The following is a 26,732-nucleotide window of genomic DNA, read 5'->3' on the forward strand; positions in this document are numbered from 1 at the left end:
TATGTAACCGCCCGCGCGCGCAAATATAGCGCCCGCCCCACGCGTACTACCACCTGCTCACATAACAGATAACACGTTTGACAGTGAACACGAACGTAAACATTATCCTGCAGCACCGCGCCCGCGCCGCGCGACGCGGAAGCTGCGCCGACCACCCGTCATCCGCGATGTTAGCCCCTTTTGTCTCAGCGACGGTGAAAGATCTATCCGGACGTAAAACTATTCCTGGAAGCCGGCGCCGGCTCGTAAATCGATTTCGAGTGGTAAACTGTTACGTTCGAAGGTCCGACAGACGTCAGTGTGGAGGAAGTGTGCGCCAAACGCCACTTATAATTTGCGGCGATGTAAATAGACTTGAATGAACGGTTCCACCTTGAGTGACCATCGACCTGCACCGGGATGTACGCGCGTGACCTTGCAAGAAACACAAACACTGCACACCAAACACACACGACACTACACTCACCTGACCGCCTGACCAGCCTTCAAACAATCAAACATTCAGTTACTAAATACCGTTTCCAGAGCGCTGAATGCACTCGCCTCTTGTCTCGGAGGTTAGCATCTCGCATACAAACCATTTGGAGCGTGACGTCCACAATAGACGCAACACGGCGGCTAACATGTAGTTTATCGCATTTGATCAAGTTATGGTGACAGTGATTGTCCGAGCGACTACTGTCGGTTTCCAAAGCGTGAAAACCAATGGAAAAACGCGGCGTGGCATATTTTCGTCTTGGCTCACATCCTAGTTTATCTGCTACATTACGATGTTTATTCACAATACGAATGTGAACATTAATGTGTGCGTCTGTGCCACTTGTGTTTGGGTCTTACTCTAGCCTGACTGCGATGACGCCCGGTAATCGATTTGCTAAACATCAAGTAGGTATATTTGGGTCAACGCTGTAACTCGGCTGCTTTTAAATCAAGACTGACATCAATGTAGCGGAGATACCTCATAAAAGCTTAGAGGAGACGATGCGCAGAGCATCGTATTAAAACTGTTTATCTATTCAGTGTAGAGGTGCCCTAAATCATGTGTCATGATCATTCTTGGTTTGCAAGCAGCCACGGTCCACAACATCTCGGATGCCGCTGGTGCTGACGCAAGGAGGAAATGGTCAAAACTAACGTTAAATACAACACTGTCCTCGCATTCCACTCCAAGGACCATAAACACTAGGGACGAATGTTTTGGCAAGTTCATTACACGCGCTCCAAAGTTCCGTAGATTTATATTGCGATAAATGTAAAAAGTACAGACGATGAATGTATCACAAGTGAGCAACGTGAATACTAATAATACTCTTTTAACGAGATAGATTCATCGCTAACATTTTACAAATTCATTAACAGTTACACTCCAATGCCTCTGCCGAGACAAACATTGCTTACATTCATAGAAACAAACAATTGTATTTCAACTATTTTCAGTTTCAATTGTCTAGAAATTAAGCAAAAGTGCGTCGTGATGTAGATGTTCTGTTTTTGTTTTGCTTTTATTTATTCGTGCAGTCAAATGTTTAACATGTATAATTTAGTCTTAGGACAGTTATACATTCGTGTGGGCAGTAAATTAATAATCTGGAAGAGAAATAAACGCAATCGCGCTGGTATTAGCAGTTGCAGTTCCCAGAAACATCATGTTACGAAAACAAGTGCGTACTTACTGTATTCCAAAATACCCTGTTTTCGTGTCGATGCGTATTTACCTACTTCCAAAACTGCCTGTTTTCCTGTGGTTAATTCCAGCAAGTTATTATACAAGGTTTCTCAGCCAGTGCATCCGATGTTTGTTTTGGAACATTTAGTTTTCGCGCAGTCGTTATTACTGCCTAGGTTTCTACCAAGTAGAGATAGATCTTTAGTTTCTATTAACATGTCTGTGTCTGTACATGTATTTAGTTTAGATATATAATCTTGGCGAAATATTCGTAACATGTTCTCTTAATGACGTCACATAGCCTATAACCATCAGACAATCAAGACGCTTCTAGTGACACCTCATTTGTTAAATTCTGATCGGTGGTTTAGAAGGTAGGTGGGAACAGACGTACGTACTCGTACGCACATAGCTGTAATACACATAACTCTCCTTTTTGCTTCGCCGCAGTCGGGTAAAAAACCATAACAAAAGATGTTGGTCCACCAGAGGTGGGGAAACCAAAACTTTGTCGGTCCACGTATCTGTTATTTATTTACTCAGTGTTAGGTCACATTAAATTTGTAGCTAACTCAGTAGATCGTTCACTTGTTTTATGTTGTTGTCCGGAGTTTAAACTTAAGCCATTGCCTAATTAGATACATCTATAGGTAGATAGGCGTACCTATGTACGAATAATTTACGCAGGCAAATAAAATATTGTACTGACTCTGAAATGGGAAAAGTATTCATTGGTTTAAACCCCTTTCGGATACTGAAGAGAAGTCTGTTGAAATTTATACGTAAGTACCCATGGTATAAGAAAACCAGGTAGGCTCAAAACTGACAGCTAGTATTTCAAGGTTAGCCCAGCTGATGTCATCCCACCATACTTAGCCATTTTGTGAAAAATAAATTACCCACATCCAATGTTTTTAATTTACTTTGCAAGGAAATTTTGTACTTTTAGTAAAAGATTTACGTACTTACAGTTTTAATTATTTTTATAACATTAGTCAGTAATTCACTTAAATTTCAATAATAAAATTAACGTCCTTGGAATTTTGGAGATACCAATTGAATGGTAACACTTACGTCATCAATGGGCTAGCAATGGCAGCTTGTCATAGGATTGAGCATACCAGGGGCCTGTTTAATAAAACTTACAATTGTAAATTACAATGACAATTTGATGTACATTGCGGATTGTGTGATCACGAATATTTTGCAGTTTCAAATTAGCTACGTAATGAACATCAAATTGTCGTTGTAATTTACAATTGTAAGTTTTATAAAACAGGCCCCTGGTCTTCTTCTACCATGGTAAGTACCTATATACTTAGTTACTTATTCGCAATGTCAACAATGTTTGAATGATCACGAGATGAAAGTAAAACTGTCGTGACGGACGGATGTCTTGCAGTAAACGATTTTAAATCGATTCAGGCATTTTAATGATCACTCTGATGCCGTTGCCAATATTTTTTGTGAAAACTCTTACTTGTGAGTTATTGTCCGCGACTTTCACTAATTAGTCTCCTTATTAGAATTGATTTTCAATAAATCGATGTCATTTGTAAGTATTTGTTTATCTTTATAGGTGTCTATCGTAGTTCCTACCTACAGAAAAGTCAGACGGGATACTAAATGAGAACAGAAAATACTTGGTCGTGTAGGAAAGTGTTAAGGCCACAGAATAGATTTACCATGCCATTTGGTTGGAGATACAAAACCTGGAAATATTCTTAAGAGCTCGAGTGGAGCGGATCTTGGCGATATGCGAATCTGTATAACTAGGAAAATATTTGTACGTTAATATGTCGTTCTTAGCCTTAAATTCTTTGACTTCGCCCTGTCTTGTTCTGAACATCTCCGCAAGCAATAACTCCCCCTCCAGATGGCGCCCACGCGAGTTTAAACTCTTGATTCATTCGAAACATCAAACACTTGCCAAACACAAGAAACAAACAAGCGAGTAAATGACAATTTATTTTACAACAACATAAACAAAGGCAGTTCAACGGACATTGTAAATACTACCAAAAAAGGGCGCGTGCGCACGTTCGCGAATCAGACGAGAACAAACGGGAACATTGCCAAATGTACTGTTTTTGCCTAATTGACGAGGGACGTTTGATCGGCTCCGGCGCATTACGATCGTACATTATAATGTTACTGTACTGCGGAAATTACCCTCATTATTTCTGTCCTCCTTGCTTGTGTGTGAGTGTGAGGGATATTCCGAGGATGTTTTTAGTAGATATTCAGCGCTGTTTATTGTAAATTTAGTGTAAACACAACGGTTATAGATCACACTTCATTCACGTTAGATTTATAATCTTACAATGTTAGCGTAGGTAGGCACTTTATGTAAGAGTAGGTAAATGCTTCATAAACTACTTACTTTAAAAAGTTTAGAATTTAGCATCCGTTTTTGTAGTTATAAAAAGGAGTAGAGAAATCCAGCTATGCAGGTCATCCGCTTGATGCATATAAAAATCATCAAAGTTGATTAAACAAAACCCATTATAATATCTACGGCGTCAATTTCCACGTTCCATTTATCGCAGTCACTTCGATGTTCGACAGGTTATCGATCGGTCGCGGAAGCGTTCTTTGAAAATGGAACGCAGCGGATATAATTAAAACATGGCGGGCGACGCGGGAATTAACCCGCCAATTCGGTCAGCCGCCATTGCGGCGAGACCCGCCCTCGTAATTTAGCCAAACGCTAAAATATGGGAAAAACAAAGCATCTTGTTACATGCAAAAACTACCGCTAGAGCCACGTTGCCAAAGATCTTCAATATATGTTCATATTGTTCATACCTTAACAACGTTTTACTTCTTAGTTTCTATACCTCCTATAAGGTTGGTAGGGTTAGTGTATTTACCTGTCTAAGGCCGATTGCAGACCGTGAGCTAAGTAAACTAATTTAACTTAGACTTAGCTCGTATAGTTGACGCGTCATTCACTATCCGCTCCATAGGTACTTGCGAGTAGATTTAATGTTACTGCTTTGCAGTTTGTCATCTCTTTAAATATATAAATTATCGGTATGGTCCAGCGCTTGAGTGATTTGTAATCCCTAGCTTGGTTAGGACATTGCAGGCTGATCGCCCGACTGTACAAAAGTAAAATTATGATCCGTATCGCAGAGCACGTTAAGCAATCGGTCACTATGTAGTCGTTACGAGATATTTTAGGGGTTTTTGGCGAGTCAATACCAAATTCTGACACCAGGGTTGGTCATTCGATTTCACAACCCACATGAGAGAAGAAGTTAAGGTAATTAATGAACCACTATAATAAACAATTTGTTTTTAAGTACCTCTAGGTATAACGAATCCTTCAACGTGCCATATCACGTTTTCGTAAATAACTTTGTTTCTCGATTGGCTGTTTGCCTTGTTGTTCTTTATCATAATTTTCTTATTATTCACTGTCTACAGGTCCCCGATACCGACCCCGCCGGCGTGGTCGACGATTTCCCTCATTCAGCGCTTATCGCTATCGACCCACTAGGGTCGATTAATTCTTTCAAATATTTTTTCTCTCAGACGACGCCCTGAGCCGAGGTTCGCGCCCAACTGGGCACCCTCAGGCCTGTTGTCTTAAACGTTGTACCGGGTGAGAGCCTTCAGCGCTCCCCATTTGTCCGGCCAAGTAGTTAATGCCATCTGCGGCAAATCTACAATGAGTCACGTCAAAAAAAAAAAAAAAAAAAAAAAAAAAAAAAAAAAAAAAAAAAAAAAAACTGTCTACAGGACAGATGCACTACAATCGTTTGTAATTTATTTCCAGGCGGCACGTGGTAGAGTCAGAAATAATACCATCCCGTTTTGGATACGCCTTTTTTGGCCGAGCTCTTTATAGAAAACGCTGTATGTTCTTGATAATATATGGAATGTTGGCCTAGATAAGACGCATTTACCCTAGTTATGTTGGTTGGCATAAAAGGGTTGTTTATTTCAGCTGTGGTTGGATAAATACTTAGAGAAATAAAAGATAGAAACAGACATAACTACGTAGTAATCCCCAGAAACTGCTTCAAAAAATATCCAAAAATTATTGAAAGTGTAAAACGAATCTAAATTTGGAATATTTATTGCATCTATACGAATGTTAATAGGTTTTTTGGCTCCAATAAACAGCTGACAAACGCCGACCACTGCCAACAATAGTGGTGCAAAGAGTGCGCAGTATTTTCATGAAGTCTAAACAATGTGAATTTCGGGAGTTTGCGCGAAGCAAACAGGACGCGGTCTACGTGTTTTGATGGAAAAATTGTGATGTATTGCTGGTATCCGATAATTAATAGTAAGTAGGTAGTAGATCTGTTACATATTTTTACACGCGACCTCACATGTGTTTTCTTCTTTACACCACAGTAAACCACAGTGTTTTGTTTTTTTGTATTCTACATTTTGTCAAAATTTTTCTCCAAATTTTTGCCTCGATAGGTACTTACCTTTATTATGTTCTTACCTTTATCTTTCTATTTATTATAACATTATATCTTTTTGCGAATTTCCCAAAGTGCATAAAATAGATCTACACCTTATTAGGGAAGGTTTTTTGACTGCATTAGAGAAGTTAGTCAGTCAAAATCGCTGTTAGCTAGTTATTTTTTAATTTAAATCTGTGCGTAAGTAGCTACAAAACGTGATAGGTACGATAAATTAAGAAAAAAACACTATAAGGCGATTTTCACTCGACGCCGCGCTCTGTTGAGGTTGGCGGTGAAGCGGCAGGCAAGGTCGCATTGACTTAGTATGTGGCCCGCTGATGCCTAACACACGAACACCGGTACAAAATCCGCGCCGTGTGAGAATCGCCTAACTGTAAGGTGAAACGTTAGTACCTAGTACATATTCATATACAATATCAATGCTAGTACATAATACAGGGAGCACCTAAGCAGTGATTTTCCGTTTCCAGGAATGTTCCCAAAGTGAGGACACCGGCTGGTTTTTTCGAATTATTTTTTTTGCATTTTGATCCTATCGGCCTAAAGGCTAGGTAATAATGCTCTTTTTAAATAACTTTAGCGCCTTTTTACTGCATTTCCCTCATTTCATAATTCTTTCAAATATACTTCTTCTCAAACGACGACCTGAGCCGACGTTCGCGCCCAACTGGGCACCCTCAGGCCTGTTGTCTTAAATTTTGTACCGAGTGAGAGCCCTTAGCGCTCCCCATTTGTCCCCATAAGTCACGTCAAAAAAAAACTGCAAATCACTACACTTAAAGCACATAAAAATGCCAATGAAAGTCGTTAAAATGTTTTTAACGAACATCAAAATATGTCTCTCATTATTGCTCTCAAAACTGATTGACGTGTTTATATTTAGTTGCATCAATGATGACGAAATTCGATGATGAAATAACCTTCCCACTGTTTATGTGTCTGCCCCGTCATCGTCATCTGCGCTCCATGACAGGATGAACGAAAATATGGACAGCATATTAAAATCTATTCGGACGATTTCGGCTTATTGCTATGCTTTTAATTTAGTTCATACGAACCTCTTAAGTTTTCATGAGACATGATAATGTGGTTTGATAGATACGATATCAAAAATAAACCGAAACATTTCGTATTTTTCGTTGCTTTTGTGTGAAACAACCTTTAAAAGGTTTTGTTTTTTCAAACCTTTGATAGGAGCCGCGAGCTCTAGCATTTTCTACAAAATGTTTGATTGATTTGCTCAGTATTATTATTAAGTACTTATCTATAGATAGGTTTCTAGACGAAAATGTTTCATCTTTCAAATCGTAGCCCCCATAAATATTTCAATGCACTATTCTCTCTCTAACTATGCCTAACATTAATTAGCACTTGTCTTATTTATAGCTAGACGGCGCTCTACATAATAGTGTCCACTAATTCTCGATCTGATTGATTTAACCTACCCTTACGTACCTAATAGCCGTCCTAACATTACAAATCTATAATATTTATAAGCGACTCACTCACTCGCTGACTGACTCACTCACCACGAAATCTCAGAAAATACAAGTGCTAGAAGTCTCAAATTTTGCATGGGGGTTCCTTTTAGGACATAGGGGCTCATAAGGGGCTTCTTAATAGAAAGGGGCTCACTAAGACTGGATTTTGAGAAATTAAACCCCTAAGAGGGAAAAAGGGGAGGCAAAGGTAACGTGTATTGAACTTCTATAGTTTTAATAGTAGGGTTTAATGCAAACGAGTCGCGGGTACCAGCTAGTCATGTATATGAACCATAAAGCATTTCATCATCGATGATGAAACGACCTTCCCGTTGTTTATCGGGCCGTCGTGCAGCGCGCGGCTGCGCGGGCGCTGGATTCGCGTGCGCGTGCGCGTTGCTGGCGGTGCGCACAGAAATAGCGCGTCTCAGCCCCGTACCAATGTCGAGGTGATCGCGCATTGCATTGTGAGGGATTTTGTCACTCATAACGTGGAAGAAATATACGCTTTTTAGTTATGTTTAGCTGTTGTGTTATTACTTTTTACCCTATTATTTACGGCGAAACAATAAGAAGGGTCATGTATTTGATTGCTATGTTTGTAATATATATGTAAGTACGGAAATGTGTTCCCTACTAACTTCTAAATCTTTTATCGCAATTTAATTACCTATCGGTAGAAATCTACGTACCTAGCTGTTGTGTTATTACTTTTTACCCTATTATTTACGGCGAAACAATAAGAAGGGTCATGTATTTGATTGCTATGTTTGTAATATATATGTAAGTACGGAAATGTGTTCCCTACTAACTTCTAAATCTTTTATCGCAATTTAATTACCTATCGGTAGAAATCTACGTACCTAGATACCTACATAAACTGATCCCACAAACTTTGGGCAATAGTGACAAATAAGAAGAACAGCCAGTTTTGAAACGAGGTACTTAGATGGATGTACCTAATGAATCATCTACCGTACTTTCTGTTTTTGTATAAGCTATCTCCTACTAATACTTATAAAAACGGAAGTTGACTTGTCTGTCTCGGTTTCGGAAAAGTTAAAGTAGGTTAAAGTACAGAATAACTCCGACATTTAATTAATTCTCCGGTACTCACAGCGTAGATAATATACGTATAAGCAATGTCTGCTCCGATTTACCCGAAATTGTGTCTAGTAGATATCGGAACGTACATATAAATAGTCTATTTACATACGAAAAAAAACAATAGAAACAAAAGCCAAAGGGACTAGACACGACGTACAAAATATCGTGACATTCATGACGAATACTTAACAGCGTTTCATGGCCAAAAATAGGTGCACACGTGTCGAGAAAGTACGTAGGTAAATACACCTGCTTTATTTTGATCATCCGGCAGGTAATCTTGACCGACGAGGTCATTGACATATAATGACTAATACCTAAACATGCCGATGCGAAGCACTAAGATCGATCAAACAAAATCGTCACTAAAGTAAAATGTGGAGCATCGTTTTTTAGAGCAGCTTCTGTCTTCGCTCTTCTATCTTTTTAATTTATTTATTTAGTCATCACTTGTGAAAGTAGGACGGTGTCCTGCTAACAAGAAACGCTTAAATAAATTAGAGGAAACATTCAACAAACATTATTTCCTTGTAATATCAAATTTTACTGTTTCGCTGGAAATAAATTCTGAGGTACCTAGCAGAAACTTACCTTGATTATCGTTGGAGGAATAAACGCATAAAATTGTTAGTCTTGTATTTATTGCGAGGCACTTATTTTTACCTATTATTGCTTACTACTGACATGTTTTAAATCCAAAACACTTCAGGTACCCGATACCGACCCCGCCGGCGTGGTCGACGACATCAGCGCTTATCGCTATCGACCTACTAAGGTCGATTAATTTTTTTCTGCACATCACTTCCCTCATTTCATAATTCTTTCAAATATTTTTTCCTCTCAGACGACGCCCTGAGCCGAGGTTCGCGCCCAACTGAGAATCATATTTGATTAATGCTTTCATTCACAACAGCATTACATCTTAGGCTGTTGTGGGTGGGGGCATGAATTAAATATGATTTTTTATTAGTTTTAGTCAGTCTTGATCGATGAGGCTGGCATATTTTTTTGTTAAAAGCCCTTAAATAAAAACCTAAAAAAAAATTTTCATACGGTCTACTAAAGGCGCTAGCCTGTCGTTCAGGTTGAACGAGTTCAATACCCTCTTATGATGCAATAGACTACGTCATCTTTTGCAGGTGTTATAGCACTACGTGAGGAAAACCACTGCTCTATTTTTCCCTAAAAAAGTAGCATGGAAAATGCTGCACCGATAAGAGCGTGGCTCTTAAATTGGTGATGATAGCACTACGTATAGAGCATTTTTTCGCTATTTTTCCATCAGCCTCTAATGAGGGACTGTGGACAGTCCAGTCTACGTTCCTCAATTACAATACAGATGGCGCTGTACATATTTTCCTTCGTGTAACCTTCTAATTTCATGGATAACTCTTTGCTTTCGGGTACAAATGATGACCCTTTTTTTTACACCCAGGCACAATTACACCTTCCACCCATTATTATTCTGATCGAAATAAAGAGAAGCAATATACTTAGGTAGCAACATAATTCTCTACATAATATGATCTAAAATATCAAGCAACAATTATTTTTATATACGCTTCTGCCATTACATTGTATTTTGGAATAATTATACACATACATACATACATAAACTCACGCCCGTAATCCCTAATGGGGTGGGCAGAGCCACAAGTAATCAAAGACAACTTGCAGCCACTGTTGATACGATGTCGTAAGCCGGATATGATGAACCAGCTGGATATGGTTGGAATAATTATGTACCCGAGTAATGAGAAAATAAGTAGGTAATTATCTTAAAGTTGTGCATCGCAATTGTTTTTGGTGTACGAAGCCTGGAAATTCGCTCATTGACTGGTTGGTTTATAAGTATCTATTAGCCAAGTAAGCCAGTTTCAACCTAAATTGAAGCGATTTCCTGCAGTAACTAGCGTGCTGTTTACAAACATTCACTCCTTTTAGAGCCGAGAGTGAACTGGTGAGGTAACGTTAACTTTAGGATATGTAGCATTGGTGCTAATTCCTGTAAATACCATCTAATTTACATCTGTCATTTTGTTATCCGCCGAAAAGGAAAGGGACGGGCAATCGACAAACATAAAATTTATGGAACACACGTCAATTTTAAGCACAAATCTAAAACAACCGTCTAAAAATTTTACATTGGCCCAACAGAATTATGTTGACAGCACACGTCAAACGGTTTGCATACCAGCGAGATACCTTTTTGATTCGCCCGGGTTATTCATTCATTTACTCATTCTTCCTAAAATTAAGAGCCATCATCCGTCCGGCGGTAATCATCCGTCCCATTCATTTTCAACGGATGAGAAAATGACAGGTAGGTATAACTTAAAATAAAATTAGGAGGTGTCTGCAGGAATCAGCACCATTGATATACTATATTAATGATATTGGTTATTGGTAGTAGTATATCAATGATATGTAGGCTAAACGGTATCAGACCTGATAGGTACGATAAGGTGCAAAAGTCCAATCAGTTTCTTGCAAAGTAATAAATTAACTGATTGCACTTATGACTTCCTGGTTACGTGTATTTTCTGTAATAGACCAAAAAACACCTACAATATTTCACCACTGTTTACAAATAATTCGCTAGGCTCAGTGACTGCACTTTTGCTCTTTGATTGAACCTCGGTTTGTATCGAAATGTACAACATCTTGTACATTTCGATACAAACCAATGTATACAATGTACAAGATATTGTACATTTCGATACAAACCGAGGTACAATCAAAGAGCAAAAGTGCAGTCACTGAGCCTAGCGAATTATTAAGTCCTATCGGACTTAAGTACGTCAAAATCAAGATATAAAAATGAAATAAAGCGCTGGATTTCTCGGAATAATACTACTTATTTCGCCAGTCCTTATCCATTATAAGTACAGTAGGTAGGTACGTATCATTGTTTATCTTAGATTTTATTGCGTTTATAGAAAGTATAAGAAACGTTGATTGTTAAAAAATATTGTTCTCCCAAAGAAACATGCGAGACATGCGAGTTACAACGCTAAGGAATCGCGATCGAAGCACTTTGCAACTTGACTAACCCATTGTAGATTGTGGCTCCACTCCTATATTTGCAGCCTTATGTTTACATTTATATGAATGTACCTCTATTTACAAACAAGAGCCGTGGTAGCCAAACTAGTAGAACGCTTGCCTCTCATTTTGCGGTCGCAGGTTCGAATCCAGCACAGGTCTAAACCAATGATTATTGAATTTGTTTTCGAATCCATGTTTGGATCATAAATAATTATCACGTGCGCAGCGGTGAAGGAAAACATCCTGTGGAAACTCACATTCCCTAAAATGCATTTTCGGAGGTATGTGGCATCAAACATGACTGGGCTGGTTTTCCCTTCGCGGGTTGGAAATCAGATAGGCAGTCGCTTCTGTAAAAAACCGGAGCTGTCAAATCTTCAGGTTACGTAAGCGGACCCTGTGAAAAAACGGAATAATGTTAGGGAGATGATGACCTCTATTTACGAACAAATGTACAAGACTATAGTCTTCATGACGTGGCTAATGTTTTATAGAAGTGTAATGCCCGAGACCGACCTAAATGCAAAAACCGACAGTGACTCGTCGGCCATTCGACTTTTACTGGAAAACTCCGTGCATTCAGTCCATTATATTTAGACTTCTAGTAGTTTACAAAATTACCCTTGACGCGTAAATTTTCCTCACTTTATTTGTAAACATGAAAACAAATTTTGTCCTACTTTTTAAAACACACCCACCCGCGCGCGCGCCGTTTACCTACCTACATTCATACCTATAAATTCATTCACTGCTATTTTTCCCTAATATGAAAATGCTGCACCGACAAGAGCGTGGCTCTTAAATTGATGATGATGATGACATTAATAAACTCACAACCGTAAATATTCTTCTTCTATCATGTGGGTTGTGAGGTGGATTATCAACCTCATCAAAACAAGGTCTCAAGGTTATTATTGAGCCGACAAAGGCCCCTGACATGGCTTATGTAACAACTAGTACTTATATCAGTATGTAGTAACCGTGACCAACGACTTAACGTGCCTTCCGGAACACAGACAGATCATCTTATAACCATAAATATTGCGGCGAGTAGAATCATAAGACAATTTGCAGCCACTAATGGTAATAAATAATGACCAAACCACTAAATTCGACTTTTTGAGTTTAAATTCTTGTTTGGAACATAATATATTATATCATCATATTTATAAAACAGATATCACGTGATTTCCAGGATTTGTGCCCGGTTAATGGCCATAGGCTCGCCCTCTATTACATGAGCTTTAAACATTACATAGCTGGCGAGAAGTGGGTGTATACACCTCTGCCTACCCCTTTGGGATACAGGCGTGATGCTATGTTATGTTATGCATGTTGCGTATTTAACTGTAGGAGACATTATTGCGACAAGATATTATAACATCGGAAGTATATAAAGTACCTATATACAATATTGCAATATGCAATATTGCTTTTCCAGATGAATTGCTTCAATGTAGCCTTTTTGACGCCTTGTATTAAAGCTATACATATTAATTTTTTGAGGATTTTCCAGACAAAATGACAATCGGAGATTACAAAATACCAATGTATCACAATAACGACCCAGTAATGATGTGAAGACAACTGTATGTTATTGTATCACCATTATAATTTGCTCCCTCTGAAGATATACCATAATAAAGATGGGGGAAAGAGTCGGGGCTCCATCTAAAATGGGTGTGAACGGCAAATGACACTACCTATTTCAGATGTGACGCTATTCAAATTGAGGAACTCAACACATTATGACAAGAGAGAACTGATGAATGATCATAATACTTTATAAAAATGTGTGAGTGTCTTTAGTATTTAACATTAGTGTAGTGTATGTCTAATAAAGACGCACATTTCCCTCATTCAGCGCTTATTGCTATCGACCCTCTAGGGTCGATTAATTCTTTCAAATTTTCTTCCACTCAGACGACGCCCTGAGCCGAGGTTCGCGCCTAACTGGGCACCCTTAGGCTTATTGTGTTAAATTTTGTACCGGTTGAGAGCTCTCAGCGCTCCCCATTTGTCCGGCTAAGTAGGTACCTACTTACTACCACTACTACTACTAATGCCATCTGCGGCAAGTCTACAATAAGTAACGTCAATGATAGTAGACCTTGCTTATCGTGGACAAAATGGAATAGTCTTCTTCTATCGTGTGGGGGTATGACTTATGAGGTATATTACTAAGTTCATCAACTCTGGTGGTGTCTGGGTTTTTATTGAGTCGCGTACATACTTACTTACACCAGTAGGTAGTATCCGTGAACAACGGCTTTACGTGCCTTCCGACGGATCATCTTACTTTCGGACAATAGGGTGATCATGAGAAGTCCTTAACAAACTAAATCAACACCTACTTAAATAATGAGGTGAATTAGAAGATGACCTTATATTTTCCTAGAACATCCTATATTTAACACGCGAGGACAGTGCAGTTTAGCAACAATGTGTTCCTACTGTAGTACTAACAATAAATGCGTATGAGCCAAGTAACATATTATACATCAATTCAATCGTATGAGCCAAGACAGCCTTGCTATCACATCAAATAATGATACATCATAACCAGAGAGAAAAATTGCAAACACAGAAACACAAACCTGCAATAATGAAAAGAAACAAACAAACCAAGATGCAAGTGACTCTGAAGTAAATAATTTTCATGACTACTTACTTTGCTTGATCTAAAGTAATGTAATATAATTTAACGTAGTATAATAAACTTTTTATCAGCTTTAAGCCCGTCCTGAGCGTTCCTTTTACCATATTTTATGCTTAAAGCTGATAAAAACTTCACAAGGTAAAATAATTTTCAAAATAAAGTTCAAGAGGTAGAGCCATTCCTAGACGATCAAATCGATAAAAATTAAACAAACCAGAATAAATTTGCAATAACTATACCTCTGATATTAATTTCGAAGATATACAAGTGTCAGAGCTAATCTAAGACGAGATGGCAGCATCTCCCGATTTCGCAACAGCCTATCACCACAACAGGCGACTGTAGGCGTCGCATCTCATATTTAATCGCTAATTGGTCCCGTTGTCACCGTTATGCAACTGATCGCGAGATGAAACTAAAATTTTACTATCCATTTCACGATTCGCTAAAGATCAAATAGACTTTTAGCAGATTTCTTTCTTCTTTATGTAGTTTTGTAAATTTCTTTATTTGACTTACTTATTGTGAATTCTGGATGACGGCAATATTGGGGCTAATGTTGGTAAAATTCTTGGACCTAGAGTTTTCTTCTTATGGAGAACCGTTGCATAAGCTTGTCAAAGATCAATATTTACTATATCTTTGGACACCAGATCGAGAATTCTAGTGTGTTTGCTTGCTTTTCAAGAATAGCCTTCCTCACTTTACTTTTATACCCAATGAGCAATTAAGGTTCTAAATCGTTGGTAGGTCACTAGACGTCATTGACCTGCACTTTTCCTTAATAAATTACTAAACCAACAGATAATGACTAAACTATACTGCTTGTAAACATATTCTTTCGACCGCGAAGAATTTCACGCTATGCAATGCAAGCCAATTATTTAGATTTCAATTTTAATTTCGCGTTTCACTTCTTTGTTCATCATACACAACAAGTCGAAATTGACGTTAAGTACCTTTTATTGTATAAATGCAGAAGAACTATTCCATTTGACGGCTTCACTGACTTATTTAAGATTTGCCACATAGGGCATTAACTACTTAGCCAGAACATTTTTATTATTTAGCCAAAAAAAAAACAAAAAAGGCTGCAAAATAAAAAACTTGTGCATATTAAGTATTCCTCCTTCCTAAAAAGCTGTACGCGCGTGATGTAAAATATGTATATTTATAACTACTTAAGATGTTATTAAAAAAATACCGCTTTTACTAGTAATGATAGCAGGATGACAAGTGTGATAATAATGAATGACAAATGTCTCCCTGTAAGTAAACACATAAAATATCAATGTCGGTGCACTGAAACATAATTTCACCGCTTTGCATAAAATTGCAGTGTTCAAATTGTTTATTATTCATGCAGCTGTCAAGAATCAGCAGTCGTCATGCACATCTCTGCGCCGGCGCAGTTCGCATTCGCCTACACGTTGACGTCGGTAATGGGGACAGCGTGACGCATCAATAGATTTATTATAAAATACATACATCTGTATTCCCTATTGGGGTAAGCAGGGTCATACCTAACTAAGTCTCATTTTGCAGATATACCTAGGTTTATTTGCCTATATCCTTTCCTACCCTTAAAATGGTAATTATTTTTGACATACCTTGGATCATAAGGAGCACAGAACTTTCGTTTCCTTTAGTTACTTTTCGAGTTTAACTGAGATATTACTATTGCAGCTTTTACTCCAAAACCTGATCTAGATTCTCAATAGCCCCAACTTTTTGTCTACGGGTTCGTTTTTGCGCGGCCAATGTCCAATTGTAACATTTTTTCAGCGCGATCACTTTCAACACCATTTCCAAACTACGGTTATTCACTTCAATGATTTCTTGCGTTTCCAGACCAGCTTATATTTTGGCCTAGTTTTTTATACGCATTTCTTGCATTATTTTTATTGTTTGTTGCAAGAAGATTGGCACCATCAATTTAAAATGTTATCTTCATTTTCTATTCCTGTTTTAAATCTAGTAAATTTGCACTCTCAAATGCTCTCGTCTGCAGACTGATGTCTCGTATCTGGCCACAACTGTATCGAACGTTACGAAACAATTATTTACGAGTAACTTTTGGTAACAGTTCAACGTACGATTAATTCTGGATCAGGCTTTTAATAACTTTCAGTTGTAGATATTTATACTCGTAACTTTCAAATGTCATAACAAATCCATCTATATTAAAAGTCTTAAACCAAAATGGTTCAGCTAATTAATATAGTCACCAAACTGTTTTATCTGGACGCCATGTTCACTTTGGATAAACGTGAGATTCAAAATGTAGAGTGCAATTGGTCCTTTTATTTATGCGTGTATGTATCTTCATACAATGTCAAGTGCACATTAGTTTATGGCTTACACACCTTTGGCTTGAAATCGCTTCCTCGATACATTTTAGCGATCAAACCTTGGCATAGTGAACTCTACGTCTAAGACCAGATTATAGATGCTATCATTTATTTGAGCGTTGGACCGATGCGGACAAAGTTATAGCCTATAATTTCATACGCAGTTGTGTATCGCTAATAAATGGTGTTGGCTATTTTTCATTCGGTGATTTCGTTCTGTAATGAGCTCTGTGACATTGCACTAGAGCATGAAGACATTCGCACTGCGAATTTCAAATCAGAAATCAGCAACAAAATTCACTTACTAATACTGAAGCAGACGACACTACAGATCTTAGAAAACAATTTGAAGTACTTTTTCCAGAAGGGTTTTTTCACTGATGGTCTGGAAGAATTTCTTTTAGTTTTGAGTTTTCTTGTAACTATTCGATGTTTATTACTATTTTATTCATGTCCACATTATTATAGACTAAGTCACTCATTCGTTACGCAACTCCCATTGTCGATTAATTGTACATTGTCGAACCGAAAGGAGAAACAATAAAAAATTAAAAACCATTGAAACACTGGTGATAGGAAAAATATTTAGAGAGTTGTCTCAAACCTATTAAAAGTTATCTGAACCGTTTTTGATATTATTAATCGTCTTGTAGTAATTAAAAGTGAAACCGGACGACGTGAGTTTTTATAACATCTTGATCGAGTCCAGACCAAGTGGCCATGATCCGGTTGTCTACAGTCTCGCAGCTTTCTTCGATAAACCAATGTCACTAAACTTTCGCTCAATGTCGTTTCCTCAGTTTTTCAATGCCAATTATTATTTTGACGTTCTAGAAGAAAATTGCTACATGAAAGAACTACTTGTTAAATTGGCCTAAATTACAAATATCCTTACAAATTGTAAGTACTTACCGTGGTTCATCTTTCTTCATAATTATTCATCATAGGACTTCGTCTCAAAAGTGTGAGATGTGTTTTGGTTGCCTATGGCTCACAGGACTACCTGCGGGCGTAATTATTTGCACTGCATTGTTCACAGATCATCAATACATCTATTAACCAATAAAAATGATTTGGAACTGATTGTAAATAGGATAACATGATACTGATTTCATTATTAACATTGATATGCAACAGAAACATAACATCACGCCTGTATGCCCGTAGGGGTAGCAGAGGCGCAATAGCATACACCCACTCCTCGCCAGCTACGTTTATTTATTTATTTTTATTTATTTCTTTATTGCGTTTTAAGTCCCATGTAATAGGAAACGAGCCTAATGTCATTAACCAGGCACAAATCGTCGTGATCACGTGACATTAATTATCTATAATCAAAACAGGGGGGTTAAAATGCCCAAATCGAAGCAATTCATCTAAGTAAGCAATATTGCAATTTGCGCTTATATAAGGAAGTGCGCAATGCAAACAAAATGTCAAATAGCAATATTGCTTTCTTAGATGAATTGCTTCGATGTGGCCATTTTAACCCCCCTGATCATTGACATTGAAACTTGTAATAAATAGGTACCGTTGTGTATTTGATATTTATCGTTTTCATCAGTGTGATTGATATTGATCAAGCATCATCCTTCCCTTGAGATTGATCAATATTCTGTCCATCCCTGCGGATATTCTCGTCATTGTCATCGCTGATGCAACTGATACAATCGGAAGTAGGTGTGGCCATTAGACATCCATTATCGCCTCGATAGGAAAGGTTATTGCCACTTCTTGGCACTTGATTTGATATGTACTACCGACAGAATTGACAGGAGCATGATCGATTCGCCATCACGTGGATGCTCCGCATTCCGAGATAAGGTCAGATTCAATTAGCAGATAGCAGATGTTGCTCTGTCAAGTTCATTGTTATCTATGACTCCACTAATCCGGAGAGGTGCGTTTTCAATAAACAAAAGAAATTAAAAAATCTGTTTAAGTAAATAACGAAATTCTATTGGTCATGCCATGTAAATGCAAAATGCAATTGGAATGGGTAGAAATCATTCATAGTCACAACACAATCTTCAGTATTGAGGGAACGATGAAGAAGAACAAGAAAATTAATCGCTTATTCAAAACACATTTAATTTTCCACTCCGCTTAACACGTCTCCGCATGGTGGAGTCTGGGCCTTGCTGTTGTAAATATTGTTTGCTTTCAACGACAAATACGAGCTGTTAGAAGCATCTAGCGCCTAGCTGAAACGGCGACTAGAAACAAAATTAGATAGACCGTTTGTTGATCTGAAAAGTTAGATAACGTATGATCGCTCGCGGTACTAATAATACATTCGCCATTGCAACTTCCGTTGGCAACTGGCGTGCGCGGGTACTTCGATAAAGCTCAGCGGAAGCACGTAGTTCGCGATACGCCAGCTAGATGTCGCTAGTGGTTGCATTAACCTACATACGGCGCGTAAACACACGTCACGCGCACGCGCAGCTGTCTGCGTATAATTTACCGATACGACCGGCTATTGCACTACTGGCGGGAACTTTAATATTTATAATAATCTCACAAAGCAGACTATTAAATTAAACTTTTTTAACAAATAAGTAAGTCTCATGATTGAAACCGTGTTTATAAATATCGTTTGAATTATTATATTTGTTAATTGACATACTAATTAAAAAATAGTGAGGTGGAAGGTAAAATAAGTAACAACAAACAATATTATACAAATGCCTCGATAGAGACAGATACCTAACTGGGGGTTTCAAAAAACCACATTGAAATAATTCATCCGAAAAAGCAATAAGTATTGCTATTTGACTTTTGTTGATATTGCTTATTTTTACATGTGTGTTAATGTCAAATACTAATATTGCTTTTTAGATGAATTGCTTCGATATGACCTTTTTAGCCTGCCGGATCTAAAATCAACGTAGGTATTTGTTTACCTTCAATAGTGTAAGAGTTCATTGTCCACAAGCCAAGAGGAAAATCTTTCGAAAGTCTTTAAGCGACAATAGATATTTATCATTCATGTTCTTTCTAATTAATGTAGCATCAAATTATGTTTGACTGTAATTGTTTTGGATTGTCCCCGGGTTTCCGCTGTGGCGACTGGCAGCACTATGATTCACAAACGACGTTTGCCAAAATATCATTCTGTAAACACCATTACGTCTACAAGGCAACATTTATTATCCAAAGCAATGTTTTATACTTCCTATTTGTCTTGTAAGTTGGACAGAAAGGGTTACAAATGAGGAAGTGCTAGTAAGAGTAAGGGAAAAGAGACAAATACTGAGAATTATTGAGGACAGAAGAGGCAACATGATTGGTCACCTAATAAGACAGGACGAATTTATTAAAAACATCATAGAAGGAAAGCTGGAAGGAAAGAGAGGAAGGGGAAGATTAAAGAAAAGGTTAACGTCGTGTCTTATAGGGAAGTCAAGGAATTGGCCTTTGATAGACTGGAATGGAAAATGCTGTATCGACAAGAGCGTGGCTTTTAAATTGACGATGATGATTTGTCTTATACGCTCTTTCAAGGGTATGATATATTATCTTCATCATCATCTCCCTAGTATTATCCCGTTTTGCAATATGCAAATAAATGCAATACAAACAGTGTTAATATTGCATGGCTGTACTTAAAGCAAAATATTTCTAACGAGTTAGACTCCACCTCTACTGTACTATACTCGTATAGGTAGTATAGAATAGAATAGAATAAAATAGAACTTACGTCTAAGTAGGTAATTTAATTAATCACCATCATCATCATCCCCCCAGAATTATCCCGTTTTTCATAAGGTCCGGTTTAAGATTTGACAGGTCCGGTTTTTACAGAAGTGACTGCCTGTCTGACCTTCCAACTCGCGAAGGTCAAACCAGCCCAATACAGGTTAGGTCACTCCGAAAATTGCATTTCTCGAGAATATGGATTTCCTTCACCGCTGAGCGTTAATCATGAATTCGAAAACAAATTCTTGGTTTAGGCCTGTGCTAGATTCGAACCTGCGACCTCAAAGTGAGAGGCAAGCGTTCTACAAACTGGGCTACCACGGCTTCTTAATATATTATCCCTGTTTATCACAATTATAAAGCGTTGTAAATTTAATTTAATTAATTCCTTCATTTTAACGAAATTTCTGGAACTTGGCTCGAGTTTGCGGATTCAAAGACGTAAAGTCAGTCGTTTTCTTTTATTGTGCAGATGAATCTGCAGTTCTGTAGGCGTATAAACTATCTTCCTCTCGGCCTCTATGGTCCAGTGGTTGAGCTTTGGGCTCCGGATGTCCCGAGTTTGAATCCCGGTGGAGACTTACCACAAATATCACTTTGTGATCCCTAGTTTGATTATGATATTGGATCACCTGATTGTTTGAAAGTAAGGTGATCCGTGTTTCGGAAGGCAGGCGAAGGCGTCTATTCTATTGTTGCAAGCATACTTCTTACTCAAAGTGATCATCAGTCATCGAAACATGTAAAGGTGTTAGTGACATCGTAACAGATACTAAAGGGACGACTCAGACCATGATTCTGAGTAGATATCACATGGATTTTCCTGACGGAAAATTCATGAACATTTTAGTCTTTTTTATTATTTTCAGTTCCACACTTTTGCGACGGAAAATTCTACTGATATCAAATCAGAATCATAGCCTTAATCATCCCTCAAAGTTTTCGTTACGATGTCACTTACACCCTGTATATTTGCTGAAGTGTTTGGCTCAGAGGAGAATAGATCATGAATGAATTGAACAGATTAAAAACATTTTTGCCACATTCTTTTACCAATTTTATAAAAAAATATATTACATGTGTAAACTTGTCGGTCCTCGAATGTGTATTTTTATTGCTGGTTATTTTCAGTTCTCAATGTCACACTACAAATACGTTTTATTAGGTTTCTGCACAAAATTCGTATCAAAATAATGTGTTTTGTATCTTATTAAATAAAAAAGAAGTACACAAACACAAAAAAAGTTTTCATCTCAAGCTCCTCCGTGCTTCGGAAGGCACGTTAAAGCACACTTCACGTTAAAGCACGTGAAGGCCCGTGCCCCAGCAGTGGGGACGTTAATGGGCTGATGATGATGACTAGGTTCAAGATAAATTACTTATGAAATTTCGATTACTAAATAAAGAGAGATCTAGAACTGACGATAAACATTTTCCTTTTTCTATTTTACTTATTTTTGAATTTTAATCAAGAGAAACGAGATCTTATGACGTCACACTGCTACTTCATACAAATTCCGTAGTAATTTTGTGTTTTGACGTTTAGTAATAAGTAACTGATTTGATTAGTTGGAAACTAGCCTATTGCATACCAGCTGCACGACAACCCCAGCGCGACAACTTCGACCAATAGACGCAGCGTATGGTATCTACGTAGATACAAAAATCAGTGACAATGATGTGTATAAGTACACGTGAACAAAGTGTCTTCCCCTTAAATTAAACTGAGATGAGTCAGTGGACAAACTCTTAAGAAATAATATTTTATTTATTTAAGTATTCTAATGAATTATTTAAATTAAAAAAAAATCTACGTAGATAAAAGTCGTACGGCTATTGGTCGTAGCCCTCGATATAATTCCCTACTAAAGTTGTGGTTCCACCAGCGATTTGTGTTAAGCTAACTTGTTTCTACTGGTCATTTAATATGGCATTAAATATGAATATCGGGGGAGCGTTGAGAGCTCTTACCCGATACAAAATTTAAAGCAACAGGTCCAACTTTTCCTCAGAGCGTCGCCGTATGAATCAATCGACTAGTGAGTCGAGCTGAAAGAGGAAAAATGTCAACCACGCCACGCCAATAGGGTTGGTATCAAGGTTCTGAAGTGTTTGTTGTCGCGAGCTGACTGGCCGCCTCCATGGCTAGAGCAATCGGGTCGTCAGGATCGTTTATTACCTGCTCCTTATGCTCACGTCATCAGCCTTCGGATGGCTTAAAAAACTGACAATCAAATCGTCCTGTACCCCCGTAACCTCCACCGGGCTGATAAACAAACTACCTACAAATATTTAATTATGATGTACCTACTTCATACCATAGAGTACCTACTCTAGGTACCCACCTGTAGTGTACACCTCTTGTTATGATTCGACTCACCAGCACACTATCTCCCTGTACAAACAGACCGTCCCGCATCGCCAGATTTTATCTTGCTCTATTCCCAATTATGCGACCGAGACAAGGATAGCAATATCAATATACACTTCACCACCAATTAGTCCACAATCTTCTTCAGTTTGTTCTGAGAATGTATCTACGCTAAGTCGTAAAACATACGTAATACAGGATTTAATGTAGGTAACGGACGAGCTATCAAAATTGTCTGTCTGTGTCTGCAGTCAGCGAATAAGTAGTTTTACAACTATAGTTTAGTACGATACGAATATAGGTTTTAAGACTTGTTCTATTCTAAAGACAATTAAGTCAGTTGATGAGTAACGGCTTCCGTGGTCCAGTGGTTGAGCGTTGGGCTCACGATTCGGAGGTCCCGGGTTCGAATCCCGGTGGGGACATATCACAAAAACCACTTTGTGATCCCTAATTTCGTTAGGCTGATCACCTGATTGTCCAAAAAAGTAAGATGATCCGTGCTTCGGAAGGCACGTTAAGCCGTTGGTCCCGGTTACTACTTACTGATGTAAGTAAGTAGTCGTTACATGAGCCATGTCAGGGGCCTTTGGCGGCTCAATAGTAACCCTGACACCAGGGTTGATGAGGTTGGTACTCCACCTCACAACCCACACGATAGAAGAAGTTGATGAGTGTTCGAAATGCAGTTCTTTTTAACAAGCGGCGCGTAACGTGAAATGCTATGTTAATATTCATGTGGCCCCATTAGTTCTTGTAAACATTTGTGCGCGTGAACATTGCATAATGTTAATATATTGTGCAAAAAGTGCGGATGTGTCGCGGTATTTATAGTGTGCGGAAGTTGCGGGGTAGGTCAGGGGCGCGCGGACAGGTGAGCGCCAATGGCAGGCCGCGGTTGACGCCGCTGCGCCGGCGCAACTCTCATGTTTACTACCACACATCCGAAACGAATCTATTTCTGCTCCCACACTTACTAATGCATCCGGGTTTAATTCTGATTGTAATTACAGGTAAGTCCTTGGAGTATCGACGTCATGCGGCGAGAGCGTCGGCAGGTCTTGCGACCGGATACTGTGAAGACCCGCGCGCAGTTACGTAAGTGTTATCATATCAAAGATGGAAGACAAAACTCATTTACACTAAACACTTAACGCGTTAATGTATATGAACATTAAATGTAGTTTAAATAAATATCCATCAACCAACTCAGTCACAAGCGCTACTTTCCCAACTTAGCATAATATGCAAATACTTCCTTAAGTTACATCCTAATTATGTTAATAGCATCACTAAAATGGCTGTTCTTTCTTAACTTCCTAATTGTTTGGTTCTGTAATCATTTGCGATCAAATTTCCTAACGTCTACCACCTGCTGTTTACTCTACCAGATGGTTCTTTTAACACGAGAAGTTTTCGGTCCGATTTTCAATTACTTCTGCTTAAAAAAACCTGAAAATATGCCAAAGATGACCCACAAGTTGTCTGTGGTGTATTACATGCTTTATTTTAATGAACGCAAGTTGGAATTTTGAGGATCAGCGGTTATTACCAGGAAATCGTGTAGCGATTAGTGGAGTGTATCGTTCGATAGAGGACTCTATCGATAAGCTGTTAAAATAGCTAGTCGGACGTTGGGCGCGACGTGCGGTACGGATTTATCGCGGGGTGTTAGAAGCCGCGTATTTATATTAAGTGGAGAGCTGTCAGCGCCTACGCCGACGCTGGCCCTGGACCGCTGCATACAATACTGCTCCCCCTGGAAATCATGAACGCTGGAAATTTACCAACAGATCTGTCCATCGCAAAGTCACCACGTTCAGTCACAAACGTCGCATGAAAAATATCAAGTCGTTAGTGTCATTTCAAACCATGATCTATGCAATAAACATGAAATCTAATACACGTATAGATACGAATGTTACATAACCTTACGGTTGGAAAACACACCAGAACAAAACATTGTTAAGAAAATACTCCGCTTGAGCCAAGAATACCTGTTAATTAAATAAACTCGTGTTATAAATGTCAGACACTGCGCCAATTGCCACAAGTTACGCTGAACAAGGAGGGAATAAAATCAAAGAACATACACGTTTACACGCGGACGTATTTGTCGAGGGACCAGCAGTTTGCTGGATTAAAGCAAAACATTCTAAGGTGACAGCAAAGAGCCATTTGCGTCGCTTTAAATCTCTCCAACCACGCAAAGGATCAAGATAATTGCTGAAATCCGCGATACTAATGATAAAAGACGCGGAAGATTACAATAAAACAATATATTTGTTAAAAGGCCACAGCGACACTTTACTCTTTCGGCTAGATCGTCCAACTAATAATACGCCCGCACGTGAAATGTTTTGGCTGGTGCTTTTTGTTCGCCGCGGTTATTTCAGTTTTCCAGTGGGATTTTGAGCAAGATCAGCTCTGGCCGCGTACGCAGTGCAGTCGCCCGAACTCGAATAAATAATACAATATACCATCATCAGACCCTTGCTCAGCAATGGGTACCGCATTGTCTGCTAATAAAAGAGAACAATACGAATTTCGAATTTAAAAACCCGATTGTGTAATTTCGACAACGTTCAAATCTATTCGATAACAGTGGAGTGAATGTGTGTGAAAAGCCTGTTTGAGTTCTGTGCTGTGGGTGATAAAGGAATTACTGACAATGACAACGGAAGTCTTTGGACCATGGAACAACGACAACGACAACGACGACGACGTGGAGGTGGAGGAGACGGTGGTGGAGGAGTCCATCACCACCACCACCACCAAGACTTCTCGTGTGCCGACACTCCGAGTAAGTTTCCAGACCCCTGCCGACTAAAATTATATGACCTTCATCACCTGCGCAGTAAGTCTATCACCTCGCCGACTTATTTGGGCACGTACGTGAATCGAAGAGATCCTTTTTATATAGAAATTACTGTCATAGGGTCATTGATAACTGGTTTCCTTGATGTTACTCCAAAAAAAATGTGGACGCTACTTCGCCCAGCAACAATGAGCAGGAACGTTCCAAGCTCTCTCGGGATTACAGGAATGTAAAGCTAGACGAAAAATGCGACTCCAGATTCATTTTTAACTTGAAATCGTGTATCAAAATAACGAGGGGAAGCTAGAGACAGATATATTTTTATTGCAGCCGGTATCATTGTTGAGGTGTTTATTTTGGAAGAGTGCTACTGGTGTCACGGGCGCTGTCAATGCAAGCTCGTGATATAAAACAGCAGGGACCAAGGTGAAGGCGAGTCTCGGACAAGCGTCAACTGTCAACTCTCTTATAAATCAACTGACGCACCTCGTCTGCCCGCTAAAAATAATGAGAATTTTTGCTGAAAACACTCGAACTAATAGCAGCGTTATCTGACTCTCTAAATGTTTCCGTAATCAAAAAGCCCTTCTAACTTGTGAAAAAGCCCAAAGCACGAACGCCAGCCGAAATTAAGACATTTGAAAGTCGTTTAACAAATCCTCGATCCACCAAAACATCTAAATTTTTATTACAACTGCAATGAGCACGTATGTTTACAAATATTTCTAACATTTATTTTTCTGTAGGTACATTTGATTGACGTAACGTGTTTTTTAAATGTTGACATGTATTTTTTATTTTCACTTTTATCTCCAATTTGGCTCGGTTGCCGGAACAATTTTCGTGTCTGTAGCATAAAGTTACGCTACATAGAATACTAATGTTCCGTAAAGCCATCATTAAAATAATGATGAGCTTTCTTCACTTTTAATCTCTAAGTAATATAAATAACCTTAGTTCTGTGCCTTATTGTATTGTAAAATTTCTTTTATGCGGAAGCACCCGAAGATCAAAAGGTAATTAATATTCACCAAAGAGTTTCCTTTTAGCATCAACAACAATATTTCAAATCTGCGCT

At 38.5% G+C, this 26,732-nt stretch overlaps 1 protein-coding gene across 5 annotated transcripts in view; it reads left to right on the forward strand.

Moving 5' to 3' along the window:
- Positions 1-26,732, forward strand: part of LOC126369402 (tropomodulin-1) — a 72,257-nt gene that overhangs the window by 171 nt on the left and 45,354 nt on the right. For 3 of the 5 annotated variants that reach the window (XM_050013801.1, XM_050013799.1, XM_050013802.1), the window contains exon 1: positions 25,237-25,639. The exons of 1 other annotated variant lie outside the window; for it this stretch is intronic. In XM_050013801.1, the coding sequence (XP_049869758.1) occupies positions 25,508-25,639 (132 nt within the window). In that variant the 5' untranslated portion in view covers positions 25,237-25,507. Of the gene's footprint in view, positions 1-25,233; positions 25,640-26,732 lie in introns of those variants that run through there. One more of the 5 variants, XM_050013805.1, reaches the window with a different exon arrangement.

The sequence above is a fragment of the Pectinophora gossypiella genome, chromosome 9 (assembly GCF_024362695.1).
Source record: "Pectinophora gossypiella chromosome 9, ilPecGoss1.1, whole genome shotgun sequence".
Taxonomy (NCBI): Eukaryota; Metazoa; Arthropoda; class Insecta; order Lepidoptera; family Gelechiidae; genus Pectinophora; species Pectinophora gossypiella.